General features: G+C 44.0%; 1 protein-coding gene across 6 annotated transcripts in view; it reads right to left on the reverse strand.

Annotated features, from left to right (window-relative positions):
* Positions 1-12,633: 12,633 nt before the first annotated feature.
* Positions 12,634-24,007, reverse strand: part of GRM5 (glutamate metabotropic receptor 5) — a 236,217-nt gene continuing 224,843 nt past the window's right edge. For 2 of the 6 annotated variants that reach the window (XM_066619211.1, XM_066619207.1), the window contains one exon: positions 12,634-13,501. In XM_066619211.1, coding sequence (XP_066475308.1) covers positions 12,634-13,501 — 868 coding nt within the window. Of the gene's footprint in view, positions 13,502-20,026; positions 20,029-20,184; positions 20,201-24,007 lie in introns of all 6 variants that reach the window. The other 4 variants (XM_066619208.1, XM_066619209.1, XM_066619210.1 and 1 more) reach the window with 4 other exon arrangements.

Genomic DNA, 24,007 nt, shown 5'->3' on the forward strand with positions numbered 1-24,007 from the left:
GGGAACAGGGGTTGGGATCCAGCATAAGTGGATCCCACCCACCCACCCCCAGGGCAGCCAACCACCCGCCTTCCCCCCACCCAGGAATGCTGGTATAAAGAAACTCCCTGGAAAGAGATTAAATGCTCATGTGTTGTTCCATGGTTGGGTTACTATAATGTACCTGGGAGGAAGGACATATTGGAAACTGAGAAACATGCATTCCAAAAAAGAACCAAAACTGAATTCAGATCACAGGTTTTTTGTGTTTTTTTTAATACTGTTCAAAAAGTACCTGACTCTACATAAACACCAACTATAACATGATGGAGGCAACCAAGCAAAATGTACCAGAATGCTAAAATAAATTACATTTTTTTTTATTTGTACAAGTAAGAAAGCAAAAACAAGAGCTAATACAAAGGTTAAGTCTTTTTTGTTTTGTTTTTAATGAAAAATCAGTCTCAGTTCACATCAAAAGAATAACTTTACATTCTCTATTGTTTTAATAGTTTCGAAGCGGCAACAACGTTAAAAAAAGAACAAAATCAACAGAAAAAAAAACCCCAAACACTCACAGAATGTTCCCAAAACCAAGTCATCATAACAGGTTATTAGTAAATTAAAAAAATAATTACAAGCACTTGTAGCCCACACGATATTGTTGAGAATTGGCACCGTCTCTCTAAAACGTCTATATCCTATATAGATTTCTAATTATACAAATATCACCACCAGCTGCCACTGAATCCTATTCGTACACGTAATATACATAGTATATCTGTTCACATTTGGCAGGCCAGAGCGAGTTGGCATGGAGAGGGCACCTCTGTCTCTGAGATCACATCATCCTGGTTCAGAGTCAATCATGCCCACTGATTCCTTCCTGAAATGAGTATATTTTTTAATTCCCATCACCAATCTGTAATTTTTGAACTATGTATAGCTTTTTATATATGGTGTGTTTTTTTTCTTCCTATAGTACGAAATTGAAGAGTTTTCAATAGCCTGGGTGCAAGAAAAAGCAGTAGCGTAAAAGCAAAGTTGCATCGTTCAGTCATATAGTTGCCTAGAAAGTTCCCCCGAGGAGAATTTCCTACAGTTGGGAAGCAAGTGGAAATTCTTGGGGTGTAAATCAGGAAGCCACGGTAGAACCAAGAGCTGCCTCTTAGTGCTGGTTCAAAATGATGTCCCCATGCTCTTGGTGAGGTATTCTAGCACATAAAACGTCAGTGAAATTCAGATACCTCTTCCCCTTGACCACACCTGTGCAGAACACAAGAAGCTTATCTGGATGTTCTTGTCACCCCCATGCTAGGCCATCAGCCACATCAATGACAGAGAAGGCTGAACTAAAAACACAACTGAAGCGTAGCTGCCTTTGTGCACATGCTCACTTTCAGCTCTCCATACTTCCTTATCGGAATAAGCCCTTAGTAATGGAGACGGCACTCCTATGTCTTTTGACATTGTCATTTGTTTGTTCCCTTCTTCATCCTCGAAGACACCGCAAACCCAGGACCAAAAAATATACTTGGGGGGGGGGGGGGTTAAATGTGTTGACATTTCACTTGTTTCTTTCCTTATCTCCCTATCTTCACCCAAACAAATGCTGGCCCAAAGGATGACTCTTTTTGGCCAAAGGAGCACAACTGGACAGATGTAATATCCAATTTACATTATCATCTTCACTGGGTTGACATTGATTCAAGTTGACCTTAGGGGCGAATTTGCGCCTGTTGGAAATGCATGTGTCCAGCACCTCTCACGCTGAACCCAAAATGAGTGTGCCTAATCATTCATAATTCAATGCATTTATTGAATCAGCATTCACGACTTGGGGCTGGGGGTGGGAGGGTATTCCCTTACAAAATTCTTCATTCAAACCCCAAACACCCACTTTGGAAATGTGTGTTTCTTCGCAACGTTTGATCCTGATATCAAATGTTGGATCTTCATTACTATTAACATGCGGCAGATTCTGTGACTGCAGCCATAGGTAAATATGACCAATCAATATGCATTCACAACTCCGAAAAAAATATTCACATTCCAAAATTCTACATTCCAGTGGCGTAGTTAGAGGGGGTGCAAAGCACAGTTTTGCAGGGAAAGTCTCCATTTTGCTCCCATCGCTGGGAATGACTCCAAAGAGGAGGGGGCCGCTTGCACAGTGCGGTGAGGTTCCCTGCAAAACTTAGTGCTTTGCACCCCTGCTAGCTGCACCACTGCTACATTCAGACCTCAAAAATGCTGGCATTTGAAGTTTGTATTTCTTAGCAGATACTTAGCAGTTCAGGGACACTTAATCTTATGTGCTAACCAGACAGATATTCCAAACCAGTGGGGCCCTGTAGAAGAGAGGGCTCCAATTCACACATGAAATAACAAAAGGGAATAAAGAACACAATCTTTCTCTACACAGTGGTTGCAGGTTTTTTTTAAAATATATATATGGGATTGGATCCAAGGTTTATCTTAATAGAAGGGAAGCACCTTCCATTGGAGGGATGAAACCTCTGGAATTATCTCGTGCAACTTCTCTATTCACTTCAAATGAGGATGTCATCCAGTGCCATCCCTGTTAAGGTATTAATAGTATATGTGGAGATGCTGACTCCATAGCTGAGTATACATGGAGGTGCTGGAATCTGAGACCCAGATCATACATGAAAATTCATTACTCAATTTCTGCAGCACTGAATGGTGAATTTGCATGTGTGAAATACCACAAAGCGTACTCTCATACCACCCCAGCACGATGCTTTTTAAAAGGAGCCTTCAGTTTTATGCTCAGGCATGTAGATCAGTCCAAAGACACAAATTTTGCTACTAGATTCTCTGATACTCATTCGCATTCTGGCTTCTGATAACAACAAATACCTGGTTCTCTTCACTCTCATATTTGGGAAAAGATTCACACATTTGACACAGTGTGCTCAGGTTGTTACCGAGAATACATAGGGTAAGTCGCTACAAACAGTAACAATCTCACATGTGGTCTACAGTTGATAGAACACAAACCTGCCATGGTTCAACCTGAGCCTGTGGAGCTAATGCCTGGATCTTGCTAGATTAGCAATACATATATACAGTATTAATCCACTACCACTAACATATGGTAGTAGATATCAAACTTTCTACATTTCAGAAACCATTTCCACATCAACCTATCTGCAAACCTGCCATAGGACCTGGAATATTACAGAAGATCTGGAACATATTCAAGGGTACACTTTCACTTCATGTGGGGGTACTGTGAAATTGGGGTACAACCTGTGTACTGTGAACAGGTTGGGGTACAACCTGTTGGACCTTAATCATTGTTATGCACCCTTGGAGATAGCATCCAGGAATGTGCCCAACATTTCTCTGTCTTTCAGGGCAGCTTGTCCATTCAGTAGTGTAGCTAGAGGGGATTCAAGCACTAAACTTTGCAGGGAGCCTCACTGTAGCGTGCAAGCAGGCCCTCCACCTCCTCTTCGGAGCTATTCTGCCTCTGTTTTGCTCCCAGAACCCAGAATGGCGCTGAAGGGGAGGGGCTGCTTGTGCGCTGTAGTGAGTCTCGCTGCAAAACTCGTGCTTTGCACCCCTTCTAGCTATGCTACTGGGTTCATTGCTGAGTTTTAGAAATGTGCATTCATTTTCAGCCTTTTTTTTTTTTTTTCCTAAACCCATATCTGATCTAGATGGGGCTCGTCAGCCTGGGAAGGCAGCTCATCTGAGAGAAGGAAAACTCTGATCTCAAACCTCCACTGCCTTGTGGCTACATCCAGTTATGGAAAAGGCTTCAGGAGTCAACCTCGAGGCAAAATCCGGAGCCGGAGTCCCTGAGGCAGTTCATGGCTGAACACAGTCACGTTCTGGCAACTCCTGCGACACCGCTGGAACCAACCGTATTGGCCTCTGCCTTTCCATTGGACCATTTCAGTGACGTGGAGAGGGGGGATTTGCTGCATGGGTAACAGCCTATCCTCCATACCTACTTTACCCAGGCTTCGCGCACTGGAGAGGACACTGTTCCAGAACCACCATTCAGAGCGTGACACCATGGTCTTCCGAGACTGAAGGATGCCAACTCAATCTGATCTACACATATAGTGGGTTTTCTATATCCACTGATGCAAAGTGGAAAAATTCCCAGATTTGATTTTTTTTAAAATAAGGAGAATTTGGGATTTTTTGGAAGTCAAACATTCAAAAATTGGGACTTTTCTATATATTCTCAGCATATCATTATTTACACTAAAAGACTGAAAGACCAACGCTTTGCTGACTTGTGTTGATTCTTAATCTACGCTGACTTTGGAAGCCTGAATTTCTTGCTTGTCCTCAGCCGGTAAGTACATGCACAGATATATTGTCTGAAACAAAATGCGAGTTATTATTTATTATTTTTTTTCCCTTTGATGCTATTTCAATATTATTTTGAACTCTTGATACTGTTTGTTTTGTGTTTATAATAAGTGCCTTATTACACATGAGTTTATCATTTTTTATGTCGTCGTAAAGACCAAAGTACTGTAAATGATCCGCATTTTGATACTGAATAAATTGTCAAAAGTATTGATTCATTATTTAGGTTTGCATGCATAAATATTTATATAAATTATATTTTACAAAGAATGTAAAATTTGATTTACATTGAATTTGCACAGTTCAATGCACTTTTTTCTTAGTTTATACTGTTTTTGCCTTTATTGGGAATTTTTTTGCAAACATTTGGGAATGTTTTGGCCATTCTCTGGGAATAGCTGACAGCTCTCTTTCTTGACTGCACTCTCACCCATATGCTATAGGCTCCTCTGCTGACCCTATCCCTTGGCAGCGATGCAATGAGCAGCCCCCCTTGCCCTCCCCATATTTGGTGTTTGTGAACAATTTCTCCCCATGATTGGAATCCTTGGAATGAGGGCAAGGAGGTTGGACTAGAGAGAGGCAGCCAGAGGACCCTATCACGTGTTTCCTCTGTCTCCGGAGAGGGAACCTTTGAAGAGGGCTTAACTCTGCTCAGATTGGCCTATTGCTGGGCTACTGGTCTGACTACCTTCAAAGTCATCTGAAGCATGACCTAGAATTGAATTTCCAGTTTCTTATTGCACAGATCAGGTGAGACACAGCTCCCCCGTTGGCTAAAAGTCGATCTCAATGGTGGACCAAGAAAAGAGTGTGCCAGGTGACTTTGCCTCTTGTCTCCTGAGCTAAGGAAAAGGCACACCAGGGACAAGCAGAAATACAGGTGTGACTCCACCTCATCATCAAGCCTTGAAGGCCCTCATGCTCCAGTCTGGGCCTGGATCCATCACCTACACAGACAACTTGCAAACCGGAAGAGAGTATTTGTTGAGTTTGTCTTATAAGTAGGTGCAACTTGTCCATGAAGCTGAGATTGGATGATTATCTCATGCACTCTGGACACACGACCTTGCAATCTCCTGAGCCCCAAATCAAAATATGGTGGCCTTCAGAGACATGCAGGGAAATTTTGTTCACCTTCTTAGCTTCCCTTGAAAATCCTGCAGACACTGTTGTGAGAATGGATGATGGCCGGATCCCAAAGGATCTCCTCTATGGAGAACTCGTGCAAGGAAAGCGCCCTACAGGCAGACCACAGCTGCGATACAAGGACATCTGCAAGAGGGATCTGAAGGCCTTAGGAGTGGACCTCAACAGGTGGGAAACCCTGGCCTCTGAGCGGCCTGCTTGGAGGCAGGCTGTGCAGCATGGCCTTTCCCAGTTTGAAGAGACACTTGACCAACAGACTGAGGCAAAGAGGCAAAGAAGGAAGGCCCATAGCCAGGGAGACAGACCAGGGACAGACTGCACTTGCTCCCAGTGTGGAAGGGATTGTCACTCCCGAATCGGCCTTTTCAGTCACACGAGATGCTGTTCCAGAACCACCATTCAGAGCGCGATACCATAGTCTTTCGAGACTGAAGGTTGCCAACAACCTGCAGACACTTCACTTCAGCAGGATTGCTGAACTTGCCTCAGACATTGCTTCAGGTGGAATTTGTCAACAATGCTCTGTGGCCCACTGACTTTCATATTTTCAAAAGCCACCCATTAATATATCATTGGAAGCTGCCTCTTAATGAGTCAGACCATTTGTCCATCTAGCTCAGTGTTGTCAACATTGACTGGTGGCAGTTCTCCAGGGTTTCACGCAGGACTCTTTTCCAGCCCTATCAGTAGATGCTAGGGATTGAAGGTGAGACCTTCTATATGCAGACAATACAATCTGCAACTGTGCTGTGGTGGAATTCCTGCCATCAATAAGATCTTCATCTTATGCATGCAACCATTTCCCTTCTGGTGGCGCATCCTGGTGTGTCAAAGTTTTGACCCACCAAATTGAATGCAACCCTCTAACCAGCCTTGTGGCTTGCCAGATGCTTTCTGTTTTTGCAGCCCCAAGAGGTTATTGAGCTCCAGGGAGACCACCATATGTGACTGGAGGCCTGTATTCATCTCTGTGGGTAACAAGTTGTGCAGTTCAGATCTACTGTTAGGGCCAAACTAGATGTGTCTTTAAACATGCTCTATGCAGGCCTTTTCATTTTTGGTAGCCTTGGGAGCTCCTGATCTAGAGCAAGACGGTAGGGAAGGGAGATTTGACCCTTTGCTCCACCATGGTGCCACTCTGGGCACCTGGAGAAAAGCAATTGATTGGCAGTGGTGGAAGCTTCCCTCCTGGAGCCAATCACAGTTGCATAAAAGATATCCAATCCAGATCAGGGCCTTGCCCCCAGCTGCTCTATGCAAGGGAAAAACCCAAACCAAACCATGCAGAGTTCTGTTAAATGACATGTTTAGTTTTCTGCCTAGCCTCAAACATTTTCTTTATATACATTACACATGAGTAGCTCTGCAACTGTGGGATAAGCTTTAACCCCCAGCACCTTTCTCTTTGAGCTCTACATTTCACAAAACTATTCCACTGGACATTGTTCCTCAATTACAGTATTATCCTATGTGCTTCCCATCGCTGTGGAAAGTGTAGAGAGGGCTGGGCATGGCTTGTGCAATGACAGCAGTGTTTGGAACAGGGTGGGCAGAGAACAATTTGCTAGTTTTTCGATAGTATCCCAGACTGCAACCCATTTATTTTCCCCCCATAGAACTGAATGGAAACCACTGAGGATAGAATCTATGCAGTGGTGTAGCTAGAGGGGATGCAAAGCATTAAGTTTTGCAGGGAGCCTCACTGCAGTGTGCAAGCAGCCCCTCCCTCTCCCCTCCCCAGAGGCAAATGCCTCTGTTTTGTTCCCCAACCCAGAATGGCTCTGAAGGGGAAAGGGCTGCTTCCACACTGCGGAGAGGCTTCCTGCAAAACTTAGCACTTTGCACCCCCTCTAGCAACACCACTGAATCTATGCATATCCTTATCTTTTCAGGTGCATAACTTTGCCATTTGCTCCATTTCCTGGTCACACTATAGTGTGACCCAGAATTGAGGAGATACTTTTAAAAGATATAAATGATGCCTCTGTCGTAAAAAGAGACATTTGCAGTGGCCATGATACATTGATAATTCCATGGCAAAACAGCTGATCCTGTGAAGGTAGCTTGTGAAAACTTAGACTCCAGCAATTTCCCTTGAAAGCTCAATTGAAGTGCACAATGCACAACCCAGCATCCCAATGTGACTCTGCTTCAAACACTTTCACCAGCAATGAGAGAAAGAAAAAACTACTCTTTGCAAAGTATCCATTGACGCAAAGTAGTAGGACCTCTGAACAAAATGATGCACAGCAGTCTTTTTGCAAGGCTCCCTTCTATAAGGCCATCTATGTGTAAGGCTGTGTCAATTCCCCTGTGAATTGCAACACAACATTAAATTAGAGTTTGGCACCTAAAGACAGCTGTTTTGATGGTGACAGAGCAATCATCTATGTACACTCAGAGTTTCAGTCAACAGGGTGGGGGGAGTACATATTTATAACTATCAAGGTGATCTGATTGGTATCCATGTGATCAATCATTTTCCCTGCATATTTATGTTGCTTTAAAAGTGCCACAACAGCAGGAAGTCCAGGAAGTTCTACCACCAGCTATGGGGGTGGGGAAACAATTATTCCGCTACCGTTTTGTGAGCTGCTAAGAAACAAACAAAAAAAATACTCTGATTTTTATACCTCATTAAGTCTTTTCTGTTTTAGGACTTCCTCTGTATTGCTTTGAAAGTCTTCTTATGTCACAGTTCGTAGCTGCAGTGCGCAAGGGGTGAAACGATGCTCAGACTGTAGCTCGTGGAACAGAAGCAAAAGCTTTTGTCAAACAGTCTCTCTTGTATTCTTTTTTGGGGTGTGTGTGTGAAAGAGTGGATGACATTCATGACGGTCCAATCCCCCCCTTCAATATTGCTCCTCTCTCTCTCTCTCTCTCTCTCTCTCTCTCTCTCTCTCTCTCTCTCTCTCTCTCTTTTTCTGGTCCAGGTTCTCCAAAGCAAGCTGACTCTTTCAACCTTCCCAAATGTTAATCAAAATTGCTTCCCACAAGTCAGCCACCACATGGAGGGCGCCAGCATGCGCGAAGATTGCGCACAGCTCCCAAAGATGCATGCCCTTTCAGTTGCTTGGATGACCCAGTGTGACAACAGTCCTGTGTGAATGACACCTGGTCTGACATGCAGCAGAATGAGGTGATAGGATTCTGAAGTGATAGAATGGACTGTGCCACTTCAAACAGCAGGAGTGTGTGATGTTTAGATGTTTAATACTCCCCTAAGAGAGAAAAAAAAAGGAAGGAAAAATCCCTTCCTGCAAGGAGAAAATTAGCACAATAAGGAACAAACTGCCGGGCTAGAATCTCTCTCCTTCTCTAGGTCAGTGTTTCTCAAACTGTGGGTTAGGACTCACTAGGTGGGTTGCGAGCCAATTTCAGGTGTGCCCCCATTCATTTCAATATTTTATTTTCAAGATATTAGACTTGATGCTACCATGGTATGCGTCTGCATTTGGGGAAATGTTACAGCTCTGTACTTTTAACAGGCTACTGTGCATATGCTTTTAACAATGATAGTAAATGGAACTTACTCCTGGGTAAGTATGGGTAGGATTGCAGCCTAGGATTGTTAACCATTTTCCTGCTTGATGATGTCACTTCTGGTCATGACATCACTTCTGGTGGGTCCTAACAGATTCTGAGTCTAAAAAAATGGGCCCCAGTGCTAAAAGTTTGAGAACTATGGCTTTAAGTTTTTTAGTTTTGTTATTGTCTTTTGAGGATTTTTTCTTATATGGGAGGAGTTTGACATTGGCGACGCTCACCCAAAGTGGCAGAGTCTTCACTATGAATCTCCATAGGATTCTACCACTTCATTCTGCTGCATGTGTGGCGGTTGCAAAGCTATAGGGGGTGCACAGCCCTAAGCTTTGCAGGGAGCCTCACCAAGGTGTACAAGCAACCCCTCCTCTTCAGAATCATTCCAGATTTTTGGGGGGGACGACAAAACAGACACCTGGAACAGCTCCAAAGGAGAGGGAGAGGGGCCACTTGCACACTGCAGTGAGGCTCCCTGCAAAACTTAGTGCTTTGCAACCCTTCTAGCTATGCCACTGATGGGTGGACTTGGCATCATATTAAACGTTCTATAATTGATTAATTTAACTGCTCCATCACTGTAGCCCTACGATGTGCTTTTACTTTATAGCACAATGCTATGTATGTCTACTCAAAAGTAAGGTCCATTGAGTTCAGTGGAACTTACTCCCAAGTAACTGTGTATAGGATTGCAGTCCCGTAGGGTCCAATCCTATCCAACTTTCCAGCGCTGATGCAGCTGTGCCAATGGGGCACGCACTGCATGCCATGTGGGGTAGTCCCGGAGGTATTGTGGCTGCATTCGCACTTGAAAGTTGAATTGAATTGGACCCTTAGTCTTTATCCATTGACTCTGTAGTCCAAAGGCTACTAAGTGTGTTTGGTGTCAGCTTGGAACATGGCCAGTGGCAGCATCTAGCAAGGTCAAGCAGCTGCTCAGGGCTTATGGATATCTGAAGACTCCTGTTAGAAGTTTGATGCCATTCCTAATCTATTTATACCCAATCCATGTATACCAAAAGAGTGTAACTCAGTGGTAGGGCACTTGCTTTGCTTGCTTTCACCAGTGGTGTAGCTAGAGGGGGTGCAAAGCACCAAGTTTTGCAGGGAGCCTCACTGTACTGTGTAAGCAGCCCTCCCCCTTTCTTTTGGAGCCATTTTGGGCAGTGGGAGTAAAATGGAGTTGTTTGCCTGGCTCCGAAGGGAAGGGGAAGGGGCAACTTGCATAAGAACATAAGAACAGCCCCACTGGATCAGGCCAAAGGCCCATCTAGTCCAGCTTCCTGTATCTCACAGCGGCCCACCAAATGCCCCAGGGAGCACACCAGATAACAAGAGACCTGCAAGGCTTCCTGGGAATTGTAGTTAAGAACATAAGAACAGCCCCACTGGATCAGGCCAAAGGCCCATCTAGTCCAGCTTCCTGTATCTCACAGCAGCCCACCAAATGCCCCAGGGAGCACACCAGATAACAAGAGACCTCATCCTGGTGCCCTCCCTTGCATCTGGCATTCTGACATAGCCCATTTCTAAAATCATGAGGTTGCTCGTACACATCATGGCTTGTAACCCGTAATGGATTTTTCCTCCAGAAACTTTTCCAATCCCCCTTTAAAGGCATCCAGGCCAGACGCCATCACCACATCCTGTGGCAAGGAGTTCCACAGACCAACCACATGCTGAGTAAAGAAATATTTTCTTTTGTCATGCAGCGCTGAGGCTCCCAGCAAAACCTGGTGCTTTGCACCCCTTCTAGCTATGCCACTGCTTGTCACTCCTCTGTTAGTGCAAGCAATACTGGGTGAGATGAACCAATAATTAACTGAGTAGGAAACCATCTCTTATGTTCTTATTATAGACCTCAACCAGGGTTGGAGGCCAGGACTGCAGAATGGCATCTTAGTGGGGGTGGGGCAGTTGTCTTCTTAGGAGGTATTTCTGCTCAAGTTTCATGTCTGAATACATATAAAAACCTGAGCCTGGGTTGGAGATCTGTCACATGGCACTGCCTGAAACACAAAATGGCTCGCTGCATGAACAGGCCTTGTGGCGAGGGAGCTTCAAGTAGCTTCCATGTGCCTGAATTGTGAGAAGCGAACTGTGATGTCACAAAGACAACAAGTGGCACAGTTTTGCCATCGTTCATTCTTGTGCATGGACCAGACTTAAGGAGACAGAAAGAGAAGAGAGGGAGCAAAGTCACAACATGGGCCCATAGGCTGCTTTGCCAACTTACCAAGCGGAGAGGAGTAGTCGTCACTACCTCTACCACATTTCAACCTGTGAAAAAACAATGCTTGCCCCACTAGCCACAGAGCATTAAGAATGAACCCAACATACAGGGTCGCACAGCCTCTTGTATTGCAGTTACCTCTGATTGGCAGAAGATGGGCAGTGAGCTGGCACTCTGTCACCCAATCAAGAGTCACACGGAAGGGGCTAGGAAAGTGTCCCTGACAACTGACTATGCCTCCTTACAGAGACCCTGCCTCCCTGTTTGGCTGCTGTGTGTGAAAGATGTCAGCCAACCTCTTTCTTACGAGTACAAGAGCCGGATAAAAATTTTTGAGCTGGCAATGTTAATGTACGAACGTCCATAAAAATGCGTGAATTGAATTTCACCAGGCAACACAGCTACGCTATAGCTCTACAATGCTGCTAGAAAGAGAATATTCTCCTTGACATTTGCCCTGATAAGGGAATTACAAAACAGTACCCCAGAAAATATTATTAATTTTTTCTTTTTTCTTTTTTTGCTACTCCATTATTGATTGGCAACATGGTGAAATAGTCAGGAAAATCGTCCTGGAATTTTGTCGCTCTGGAGGTGAATCCAATGTTAACAAAGAAAAATTTAGATACTTAACTGAAGAGATTTTTGTTTTTACCTCGGAGACAAATCTGTCGGCAGAGAAGTCATTTTTGGAAAGCCCTCTGTGACCGCAGCCATCCGCCGCAATGTGTCAAGTTACAGTTTTGGACATGCGGTGTACCGCCCTGTATATAGTATGCCGTAGCCAAAATGTTTAGTTTGTTACAGAATAGGTTATTATATTTGTTGAGATCTTCTTTTAAAAAAACAAAAAAAACCAAACACCTTTAACAGAAACAAAAAAGGAGCTGGAATAGTTTGGTCCCAGGTCTCAAGTCTGTTAGAAAATGTACATTCAATGTTTGGTCTTCTACGTCTTGATAAAAGATCAAGGTTCACTTCCGGGTTAAAGAATCCAAGTAAACAGGCTTACAATCGCCATCTGTTTCTCCCCCGCTGTACGCGTCGATGGTTCAGTGTTAAAACACTTATGAAAAGCACTTGGTATGTAAGTGATTTAAGAGACTCCGTATAAGCCCTCAGAAATGGGTGCAGTGTTTGTTTTTTTCATTTAAAAGCCCATGTTTTTAAGGCCACAAAAATCTGCTAAAAAGTTTATTTTGTGTGTTTAAAAGAGCATCATACATCTGTCGTGTTCATTTCCCCCTTCCGTGTTGTTTCAAGATGATCCGTTTCTCTTGCTGTGTCTGTAAACACCGGAGATCCTGGAGACCGATGGCCTCCCCTCCCTGTTGACTCGAAGCTGCTTGAGATCCAAGGTTGAACTTGAACTACATTCACAACGAAGAAGAACTCTGAGCATAATCTCTTATCATAAGTGAGTCATATTTCGGTGAGGAGGGGATGCAAAGGGCAGATTCGGATGCTGGGGAACTGGGAGAAGCGCTCCCAGAATCAACAGAGTCCCTGAAAGGGGAAGGTGGTGTTAGAGCCACCAATTCCTCAAGCTCGGGCTTGGCCACTGCTGGTGCCTCTGGTGCTGTTGTTGCTGCTGCTGATGGACCTTCCTTCACACTCCCACAAGATGGCTTCCTGGCCGACTGGGATGCTCCGTTGACCTCGATAGCAGGGAGCGGCTGAATCTCTGCAAAGGTCGTCATGGTCGTCGGAAGTTGTATCTCTCGTGGGATCAGGTAAGATGAACACAGAGGAGTGGCCACCATTGACCCTGGCGTGGTTGTGGAAAGCATCATAGAGTTGAGTTCACTGATGTTGGCGGTGAAACGGGTCACCACGCTGCTGATCTGCTCCATCAGAGAGCCCTGGGAGGAGCTGCTTCTCTGGGCTTGCTCTGACTGGAAGGTCGGGGCATCGTCCTCTGTCCGACTAAGGGAGGCTGTCCTGTGGCTCACCGTGCTGATGGGGGAGGGGGTCTGGGCTCGATACTGAGCCGGGTAGTGTTCCTCTGCTTCTGAGACATCAAAAAGGGGTTTGGCGCTGGTCTCTGGAAAGGTGGTGGTGGTGGGGATGGTTGAGGGGCTGAGGAATCGGCTGCTGTCTGTGCTTTTAGGAAAAGGCTTGATCACGGCTGTCTGGTTGGCATTCTCTTTTTTGTTGATATGAATGGAAAGCCTTTGCCAGAGGTGGGCTCCCCTGCTCGTGCTTTTCTCATTCTGTGCCCACGTGACCGATTTCCCATTGGAGCTGCAAAACATAGGGGGGAGAGAAAGAGAGAGAGAGAGAGAGAGAGAGAGAGAGAGAGAGAGAGAGAGAGAGAGAGAGAGAGAGAGAATGTAAGGTTTATATTGGAAATAATTTAAAAAATGATAAATGAGGAGCTTCGATCCGATAGCCCTGGAGTGTCATCCTGCCAAGCCGACTGTACATTTTTAGGCTGGTATTGAAATAGGAATAGATTAACACACAGCCCTGGAAGCAAACCGTGTAGTCAACAGCCTTGAAACAAACAAACAAACAAAACACAGTAACAAAATGTAGCTTCTCGCACCTAAGCCATGGTTACAATCGATGGTGCCTATAGCATTTTGTGGTGTTAAAACACAGACTTTTTAGACATCACACAGCATACGAGGAAAATCGTTATTACACTCATTTTACCCAAAGAAAATAGGGCAAGACATAGTTGCTTGCTGGAAGTCACAGATTCCTGTCCTTACCCAGTGATGCTTTGGTCTTCCTGTGGCACAGTGGGCACCCTCATCTCCGCATCACACACGTATCATGGACCGTGGAGGCCCCTGGTTTTGAGGGTGACACTGCATTGCATAAATCAAGCCTCCATGAATAGAAACCATCTTCTGGCACCCCTGTCATATTTCTGCTTCTGGGGTTTCTTGCAAGGTAGGGCAGCACCCGGAAGAACCTCTATATGTTGTAAACTACAGTCAGAGAATGGGATCTCCCAGTGATAGAGTGAGGTCTCCTAATGATAGAGTGGGGTCTCATGTTGACAGAGATGGGTGTGGGTGAAACAGGGGCAGGGAGGGGTGAAATGGAGTGGGGGAGGAAGCTAGAAAAGTCTCCAGAGCCCATGTCTACCAAACTTCCTGATATGGAGCCCAGGTCTGCCTGCCTAGTAGACCTGTCCTCCGGGTGGACCTGGCCTCCACCTTTCACTCTCCATGAGGCCAACTGAGATCCCAGGAAATTTCTGGCTCCCCTCCTTTGGCACCAAGTCTCCTTTTTGACAGTGGGTCCAATTACAGTATACTCCCTGCACCCTGTCCACATCTTTTTCCACACAGGTGGTGAAAAAAGGGAGAGAATGCTACTGTTTTTGTGTGTGTGTGTGTGTGTGTGTGTGTGTGTGTGTTTTGGGGGGCCTTTTCTGCTGGCTTTATCTGCCCTCTTTTTCTCCCAGACACACCCCAAAACAATGCTATATAGGATAATGTAGTATCGGTCCGATGGGAGATTCTGGAAGAAAAAAATGGCAGCAATCAGTCCACATTTGCTAGAGTACAAACAGGCGATGTCCAAAAGAATAAGGGGAGCTGGTTTCAGTGCTCTTTTGCTCCCCAAATTTAACCTGTACATTCTCCATTGAGAACTTCCAGCTCAGCTTTGTCTATTTAACAAATGCATTTCCCTCATGTAATCTCAGACTAGAATTAAAAAAAAAAATCAATGCAGGAACACTGGAGAATATTGTCCATTAAAAATCTGGCCTTGTGGGGAATTAATTGCTTAATTACATACATTACCTGCTAGACAAATTCGACATGTGTCATTTAATAACCAAGGGGCAGCGAGTCCCTTGTCTGAAGCCGCAACCAGAAGCTGGGCCTTTTGCCATGTGAATATATAGAATGTGCCAACCTGTTTTTATTGCAGAGTCCCGTGTCGCATTGATGTAGCACATTAAGCTTCTTCTCTCTCTCAAAGCGCATCAGTCATAAAAAAGACCAGTGGCATTTCCAGGAAAGTGGAGGCAGAAGGCCAGGTTTGGAATTCTCAGCCTCAGGATGGAGGTGCCACTCACTTTGCACAACCAGGAGGTTTAATTGTGGGTCAGTCAGCTCCTATCAGTCAGCTTTCTCTTTGAAGAAAAACAAAGCGACACACGACAAATAGACAAAGGCCGCCTCCAAAATGAAAGGCGAGCTTGCTACATCGCAAGCCCAATCACCTCAGAATGGGTTACTTGAGAGGTCCTTACTGTGGTGAAGATTTCAATTTGAGATGTCTCCCCATGCTGTCTAGACAGAGGATTAGAAGCTCAAATACAGCAAAACTGTTGTAGCACTAGGGTTGGTGTCACCCAGTGTGGTGATTCAGGGTGTGACTCCCCCCTCCACCTTCTCCTATACCAGCTGCAGCCAGAAAAGTCCCATTTACAGAGCCCAGGTCTACCAGGCCTCCCAATGTGGAGGCCTGGTCTACCCACCTGGTTGACATAACCTCATGGAGAATGACAGATGGAGGCTTGGCCTCCTGGTCGGCCAAGACACCTGGGCAGGTGGACCTGGGCTATGCCCTGGGAAGGTAGTCACACCTGGGCTCTGTAAATGAGTAGATCTGAGCTCCGTAAGGGTGGCCATGCAGGGCCTCTGAGAGGAATTTTATCAGGAGGTGCAAAGTTTCTTTGGGGCCCCTTTGCAAAGGTTGGGGAGGGTGAAATGGGGGGGGGGAGTGGTGACAGGCGAACAGAATGGGGGCAGGGAAGGGCAAAACAGGGTGGGGGAATGAGTAGAGATAGCTGGAAAAGTCCATAGGGCTCAGGTCTACCCACCCATGTGGCATCAGCAGCTAGATACAGTAATATGGAAAATCAAACACACTCCTAAGCATATATGGCTTCCCAGTAGCTGCATCCCATGCAGGCAAAAAGTCTGAACAGAAAGGAAAATGTCAGATCCTGGGAAATTTTTGGGCTCTGTCCTTTGGCTCCGGGTCCCCCTTTTTGACCTAGGCCCTGAGGCCAGGTCTACCAGATGGGCAGACCTGAGCTCTGGAGCTTTTGGTGTCACCCTCCCCTGGTGGTTTCACTTGGCGCAATCTGAACCCAGCCCACCCCCTAATGATGGCACTAAAGCAAAGGTTCTTCAGTGACAGGCCAGACTATGCCCATGACTGATGCAACCCTTGCTACTTTCAGGGCTGTCCTTTCAATGTCTAGGTTGCAAGTGTCATGTGCCAGGGACATGCCTTGTTACTTTAAGTAAAGTCCCCTGTATGTAAATAGTGAAATAATATCTATAGTTATTCTATTGTGTGCCCAATAGCACACATGCAGAAATGATATTTATTTGTTTTTAAACATTTATACATTTTATGGATTTAAACTTGTTGTATGACTTTGTTTTTAAATTGTGATTTTATGTCCCTTGTACTTTTAAACTGTGCTGTCAGCCGCCTTGAATTCCCTTGGGGAGAAAGGCAGGGTACATATACTGGAAATAAATAAATACATACATTTGCTGTTTTAATAATTGTTTTGCCAGGAACTCTGGGGCCAAAGGGTAAAAAGCATTATACAAATTTGAAGACAAATTTCTGAGAATTGCATCCTCCTCTCAGGACAATGGATGCAGCTGTTGCGATCTCAACAGCTCCCAAAGAGAATCTCCCAAATGTACAAACCGTGGCAACCATCTAGGCTATCTTCATGTGTGTGTGTGTGTGTGTGTGTGTGTGTGTGTGTGTGTTTCACACAGGCTGCAATCCTAATCACACTTTCCTGAGAGTAAGCACCATTGAACAAAATAAGACTTACTTCTGAGTAGACCTGGCTAGGATAGTGCCCAGAGTCTCATAAACAGGGTTTCTGTATGGGAGCTTTAGGGCTTTAGAGCCTGAGCACTCCCAGGAGATTTGCACAGGGACTGCTGCAAGTCTGAACAGTGCCCCAGTGACCAAAGAGCAGGTGCATGAAAAAAGATCTGCACATGCTGAATTCCAGATGACTCACAGCCAAGTCATATACATCAGGGGAAGACACACAACTTCCCCTATTGCCCTAATTCAGAGATATTGACATGCAACAAGATCTTGTGTGCAGCTAATACCACATGCAGAGCAATGCATGTGGAAATGCAGCAACATGAACAGAGAGCCAGGTGGAAACATGCATCCTTGGTCATCCTGGGCTGGGACATGATTCACATTCACTTTCACTTGTGCATTGGTTTGACTGCTTGTCTGATCTTGGAAGCTAAGCAGGGTCAGGCCTGGTTAGTACTTGGATGGGAGACCACCTGGGAATACTGGGTGCTATAGGCTTCTACCATAGTCTTTCGAGACTGAAGGTTGCCAACCAATATCATGAAGAGCAAAATGGCTCGGGAAGGGAGGGGAGGGGCCACTTGCACGGCGCGTTCAGGCACCTGCAAAACTTAGTGCTTTGCACCCCCTCTAGGTACACCACTGGTAGGGGGATTTCACTCCTCTTTCACCTCTGAGGCCTCCCAATCCACACACACACACATGCCGGATATAGTGAACCCTTTTTCTGGTGCAGCTGCAACAGTGGAGGGATTGGGCTCTTAAAATATGATAGGATTCGGCTCTTAAAGTGAGACTGCATAATCCTTTATGTGGAAATGCCAGCACAAGGTGTGAAGTTATTCCTTGGTCTCATCTTATTAACTGGTTCCCAAGTGCTATAGTCAGACATTTGGATGTTTCTGCCTCTGTAGTAAGATGTTCATTTCAGGTTAGCTTGGTGCTGGAAAGCACATCCTTTGCTCAAGCATCTTTGCTCAAAAGGATCCCAGGATGCAGAGCTGGGACAAAACCCTAGCTGAGACCCTTGAGAGCAGTTATCCATCAGAGTTATCCATCAGAGTTATCCCTTCGGGCCTAAGGTCTGACTCAACAGAAGGCAGCTTCCTAGACATTGTGATTAAAATTGTGACTCCTCTGGTGTGCAGTATTTGTGGGAACAGTGGGAAAACCCACTGTTATAAAAAATCTTAGCAGCTTTGTTAAAAATCATCACTGAGGAGTGCTCCCAGCTGCGGATAAACAGCTATATTCTGCAGTCGTAGCTGCAAGACAAAGTCAGCACTGGCTTTTGTTTGAATAAAAGATACCTAAGGCTTTTGCCTGAGCTCCCATAAAACACAAGCATGGCTCTGTGTTGCCCAAGACTGATCCATCCATCTAAATCTGGATTAGGTTCAAATTGAACAAACTTTTTGTCCAAACTGTGCACTCAGAGAACTTAGAATAAATGCTGCACATTAAGAATTCACATAGTGTCATTAAAAGGTAAGAATGACCTTGCTGGGTCAGATGAAAGTCATAGAATCAATGGATCTGGGCTAAAATACAAAGACAGATGAATACCAAAATCCCCCGATGGGTCGCGCCACTAGAAGCATGTACCTGGCCAAATTTACTAGAGACAACAAAAATGCTTAGATATGAAAGTTTATTGAAGAAAGACCAGCAATTAAAGACAAAAGAAGAACTGTTAAGATAGGGTGTGGAGATGGACTGGTGGACTCGCTTGCAACTTGATTCAAAATTTGGGAAAGATAAACAAGAAGGATTCTATTCAGAACAGATGCCATTTGATAGAAACAGAAAAAAAATATATCAAAAGAATGTATATGTTCCTATTGGATTTTGAGATGCATGAAGAAGCAATACAAGAATATATGATAAAATGGGTGCAAAATATAGGCCGTAATATTACATTAGAACAATGGGAACAGATTTGGAAATATAATATAAAATTTACTAGAGCAACAAATTTGAAAGAAAATGTGTGTAAAGTGTTTTATAGATGGTACGTGACACCAGTAAAACTGGTAAAAATGAATCAGAACATATCAAAAAATTGTTGGAAGTGTAAATGTGTAGAAGGGACGTTTTATCATATGTGGTAGACATGTAAAAAAATGCAAGTATATTGGAAAATGGTAAGGAATCCAATACAAGAGATGGTTGGATTTACGATATCACTGAAACCAGAGTTATTTTTGCTTAATATTACCTTAGATATTATAGATAAAGAAAATGATGTGTATTTAGTTATTATGATATTAACTGCTGCAAGGATTTTATATGCTAGATACTGGAAAGATATTAAAATTCCAACGAAAGATGAATTAATAGAGAAAATAATGAACGTGGCGGAAATGGATAGGCTTGCAGAGATTTTGGATCAATAACGCAAACCGACACAGGTAGAGCAATGGAGACCATTTTATGCTTGGTTGAAAATGAAGTTGTAGATGTATAAGATAGGGCATTTAGATGAATATATTGTATACATGATATATTATACAGGATATGATTTGATAGATAAATGATATTAAGAGGTTAAACTAGAAGAGGAACAATATTAGAAGATATATATTGATTGATTAGATATATTGATATATGATTGCCTGCACCCTTCAACGGTATGTTTTTGTGTTGTTGTTTTTGTGTGTGTTGTGTATTGAGTTTGTGTTTGTTATGTGTTTGTTTATATTTGTTGTTTGCTTTTATTTTGGAAAATAATAAAAAAATTAATTTTTAAAAAAGTCATAGAATCATCGAATGTTACAGTAGGAAGGGATTTAGGAGGTCATGTAGTCCACCCTCATGCTTGGCTCAGGCAACTACTACAGCATCTGACAGCAACCTGACAACTGGTTGTCTTGCTTCTGCTTGAAAACCTCCAAGAGGGAGAGCCCATTATAGCATGAGGCAGATTGTTCTAGTACTGGACAGCTACAGCTGGGCAATTCCTCCTCAAATCTAGCCTAAATGTACTTCTCTGTAGTTTTACCCCACCCTCAGGAGCCAAGGACAGCAAGTCCTCCATGTCTATTCCAGCCCTTCAGAAACTGGGAGATGGTTTCCATAACGCCTTTAATCTTATTTTCTTCAGGCTAAATATATTAAGCTCTTTTAACTGATCTTCATAGGACTTTGTTTCCAGCCCCTCTAAATCCATCCCAGCTTATCAGTGACCTTCTTAGAATATGGCACCCCAAACTTGATGCAGAATTACAAGTGAAGTCTGACTAGTGCATAATAGAGTGGAGCTACTGGTATTACTTTTCATGTTGTGTGGCATTGAAATTATGGCTCTTGTTCAGTTCGTTGTGCACTAAGACATCTAGATCCTGTTCAAACATGTTGCTGCCAAGCCAGGTCCTCTCCCCCACCCCATCCTGTACTTTTTTCTCTCGCTCCTTCTGCCTCCATGCAGGATTTGTCTCTACTGAACTTCACATTTGTTGGTAGGGGTCAAGTGATTGAGCCTGTCAAGATCCATTTGAATTTGGATTCGGTCTTCCAGGTCCATTTAGTTCAATCTTCTGTGGCCAACAGTACCCAGCTAAATGTGCCTGAAAAGCTTACAAGACCTTCTTGTAACAACAAGCTCCTACTGGCCAATAACCATCTCTATTTTTTTGTGCCCAGTACCTACTGTTCAGAATTCTAGGACTGCCTCAGCTGTCATATGGATCAATGGCTTTATTCTGGTTCTCATGTCATTCCCTAGCCTTGAGCACAAGTGCGATGAAAATAAAAGTTCATCTTATGAATTAAGAAGAGATGAAGAATAAATTATTTCCTGCCTTGGCTTTGAACAAGGTGGGTTTGCTGCAGCACCTGAACCTGGCAAATCCTGGCTGATTCTAAACAGGGTATGAAGATGGGCTTGGAACTGCATATTGTCCCCCATTGACTGTCCTTTCTCTGTACGTTTCCTCTCTGGTTCATAGAGATGTCAGTTATGGCAAGACTGGACTTGGGACAATGCCCTGCTAGAGCATGTGCAAAGAATGGGCTTGTGGATGTAGGTCCATGGCAGAGCTGCTGCCTTGCATGCAGAAAGTCACAGGTTCAGTCCTTGGCACCTCAATGTAGCTGGGAAAAACCTCTTTTGAAGCCCCAGAGAACTGCCATGTGTCGTAGAGATACCAGATACCCAGGGCTGGCCTTTGGAGCTGCAGGACCCAACTGGAATTTTATTTTATTTTTTGCAAGGCTCCAGGTTCACAGTCAAGGCCTGTAGAATCTTAAGAGATGTAGATGAAATTTATTATAGATTTTATATCTCTAGAGTAAAATGGAAAGCAATCAAAATTTGCTTATATTAAGAAAATCTTAATATAAAATTGCATACAAAAGTAGATGACTTTAGTGAGGGAGCCCCTTGTGGTGTCCAATTGGGAACAATTGTCCCCATTGGCTTAAAGTTGCCCCTGCAGATACCTGGCTCAATATAAGGGCACTTTGCTTGGTGAGACTGCTTTGACTGTTAAATTTGTTATTAATATTTATGTTTTGGGACGGCTGCACAGCATTAAAACTGTGGGCTTTGCAAATCACTGGGAAGAATATCCTTTTCTTCATCATCGAATTTTCAAGAAAGCTCATGAATGGAAATGACAACAGAAGAAATTAGGGCTGGAAAAGGAGAAAAAAAGACATTTGCACTTTTCACACTTAGGCACCATTTTTTAACTGGTGTGGATCTAATTATTTCCCATCTGAACCAAACACCCAACGTGGGGGTAATTTAGATTGTATGGCTTGACTGACTTCACATTGCAGAGACAGTCCCTCATCTGGGATTTGGTTTATTGGTGGGGGAAAACGAAACTTGCACGTGAATTATTAATCAGTTTCTTATTTGTTGCATTTAATTAAGTCGGTAATTTCGAGCCTCAATCATAGCAGTGCTACCAAGACATCTCTGTTTTGACAGCCTCATAAAACATCCCATCACATAATTGATTTTATACGATGGAAGGGAAAGGTGTTAGTGTGTGTTGACGACAGTTTCTCCTATAGATTCCTTCACATAAATGGCATGGTTGTTTGCTTAACGCTGTATTGGAATCTGGAAGAACTGGCGAGGAGGTAGATGTGGTGTCAGCAGCGGCCCCTTTAAGGGTAAGGCCTGGGCATCCAGCAGAGTGTGCTGCACAGCTGCAGCCACTTGAAGGCAATAGGGCCCTCAGGGATATAAGAGCACCTGAGGCAGGAAGGGTTTGTGGGTTTTGAAGGAGTACAGGTTGGAGGCAGGAGAGGAGACTGACTTGGCTTATTAAATTTGGAATCTGACTGTGGATTGTGACTGGACTTTGGCTTTGGACTTGGACAACCTGACAGATTTGACTGACCTACCTGAAACCTGACCTTGGACTGTAACTTGGCTTATTGGCTCTGGACTCTGATTTGGCAACTCTAATTGATTGGACTGGTTTACTTGGCATCTGTGGACTGCAAATGGACTCTGACTTTTGCTTACTGCACTGGTGAGTTGCACAAGGGGGACTGATCAGCCTTAAGTGGGCATGAGGCCCAGTGGATTGGGATTTGGCAGAACAAACGCCTCTGGTTTTGTCCTTCTGTTTTCTCTTTCCTTTGCATGGATCACCTTGTGGGAAAATCAGTTGGGTGAAACCACCTTTGCAACCAAGTTTTTATGATGCGCTACAAAACCACAGTGATAGGCTGTGAGGTCCTAATTGGTCAGCTGTCTCAACAGCCTAATAATTCAGTCATTTTCTGCCAGGTGCCATTGGGAGCATGACCAGACTGGAACTCCTTGGATACCTTTTGAGCCTGTATGGCTTCCTGGAGCTGAAAAGGATGGTGCAGGCATGATCTGGCTGCATGTAACAGCAATGCTCTGGGGGTGCAGGACATGGTCCGAGAACACATGAAGCAGCCATTTTGCACCGGGGGGGGGAGAACACCCCATTTCAAGCTTGTTCAAAACTCAAAAGGGGGGGTAGGAAATGGTGCAAGTCCTTACAAGAGAGGAAATTAATTTGAACCTCCAAATGTTAACTTCACTTTCATCACTAATAGTAAATTAGTAGTCACTGTTTGTCCCTTTTGTAGCAGTGGTTTTCAAATTTTTTAGCACCAGGACCCACTTTTTAAAATGACACTTTTAAAGCCCACCTAGGGTCCCACCTAGGTTTCCCAGTCTTTTAAAAAGAGATCTAGAAAGAAACAAATTTTATTTATTTGCTTATTTGCTTACTTACTTAATCTCTGTATTTACACATGCTTGAATACTGCAGGAGCTCAGTTTCATGCAGGGCAGTTAGCAGCTATTTTGCAAACTGTAGGAGCCGAGCTCTTTGCAAGGTAATTAGCAGCTACAGTATCTGATTTTTCAGTAGCCTAGGGGCTTGAGTCAATCATCTGATCTTTCCATTACCTTTTGACGACCCACCAAAAATCAGGTTGTGACCCACAAGTGGGTCCTGACCCACAGTTTGGGAACCACTGTTCTATAGCATTGAGATGACGTCTATCACTGGGGTTACTTGGGCAGTCTTTTTCTTTTTAATGATTGCTACCCCTCTTCTAAGCACATGTAGTTGGATGTAGCTTCCGCTGAGCCCTCCCTCAACAAAGTCTGTCCAAATTACATACCTAAAATTATGACACGAGTCTGCCAGTAGGTCTTGCAATGACCCATCTTCCTAAGGGACTCTTAGGCCTGGAAGTAAGTCCCATTGATTTTGCTTATATTTACTTCCAGATTTGTAGCCAATCTGAAGCCTTCTTACTCCAATAGGATTTCTAGTCTTCTAGCCAATTTAGGACATCTCCTTTTAATAGCATGCTGCCTCTCATCTCTACTGAAATTGAATTTATCATGCTGTGGAATGGATATTGTTACTTCACTGGGTAAAAAGATACAAGAGGAGATTACATACACTAGTGGGAGGGGAAAAAAAAAACTCCACTGTCAACAGCACAGATACATGATTA

Source organism: Tiliqua scincoides, chromosome 3 (assembly GCF_035046505.1).
Source record: "Tiliqua scincoides isolate rTilSci1 chromosome 3, rTilSci1.hap2, whole genome shotgun sequence".
NCBI classification, from domain to species: Eukaryota; Metazoa; Chordata; class Lepidosauria; order Squamata; family Scincidae; genus Tiliqua; species Tiliqua scincoides.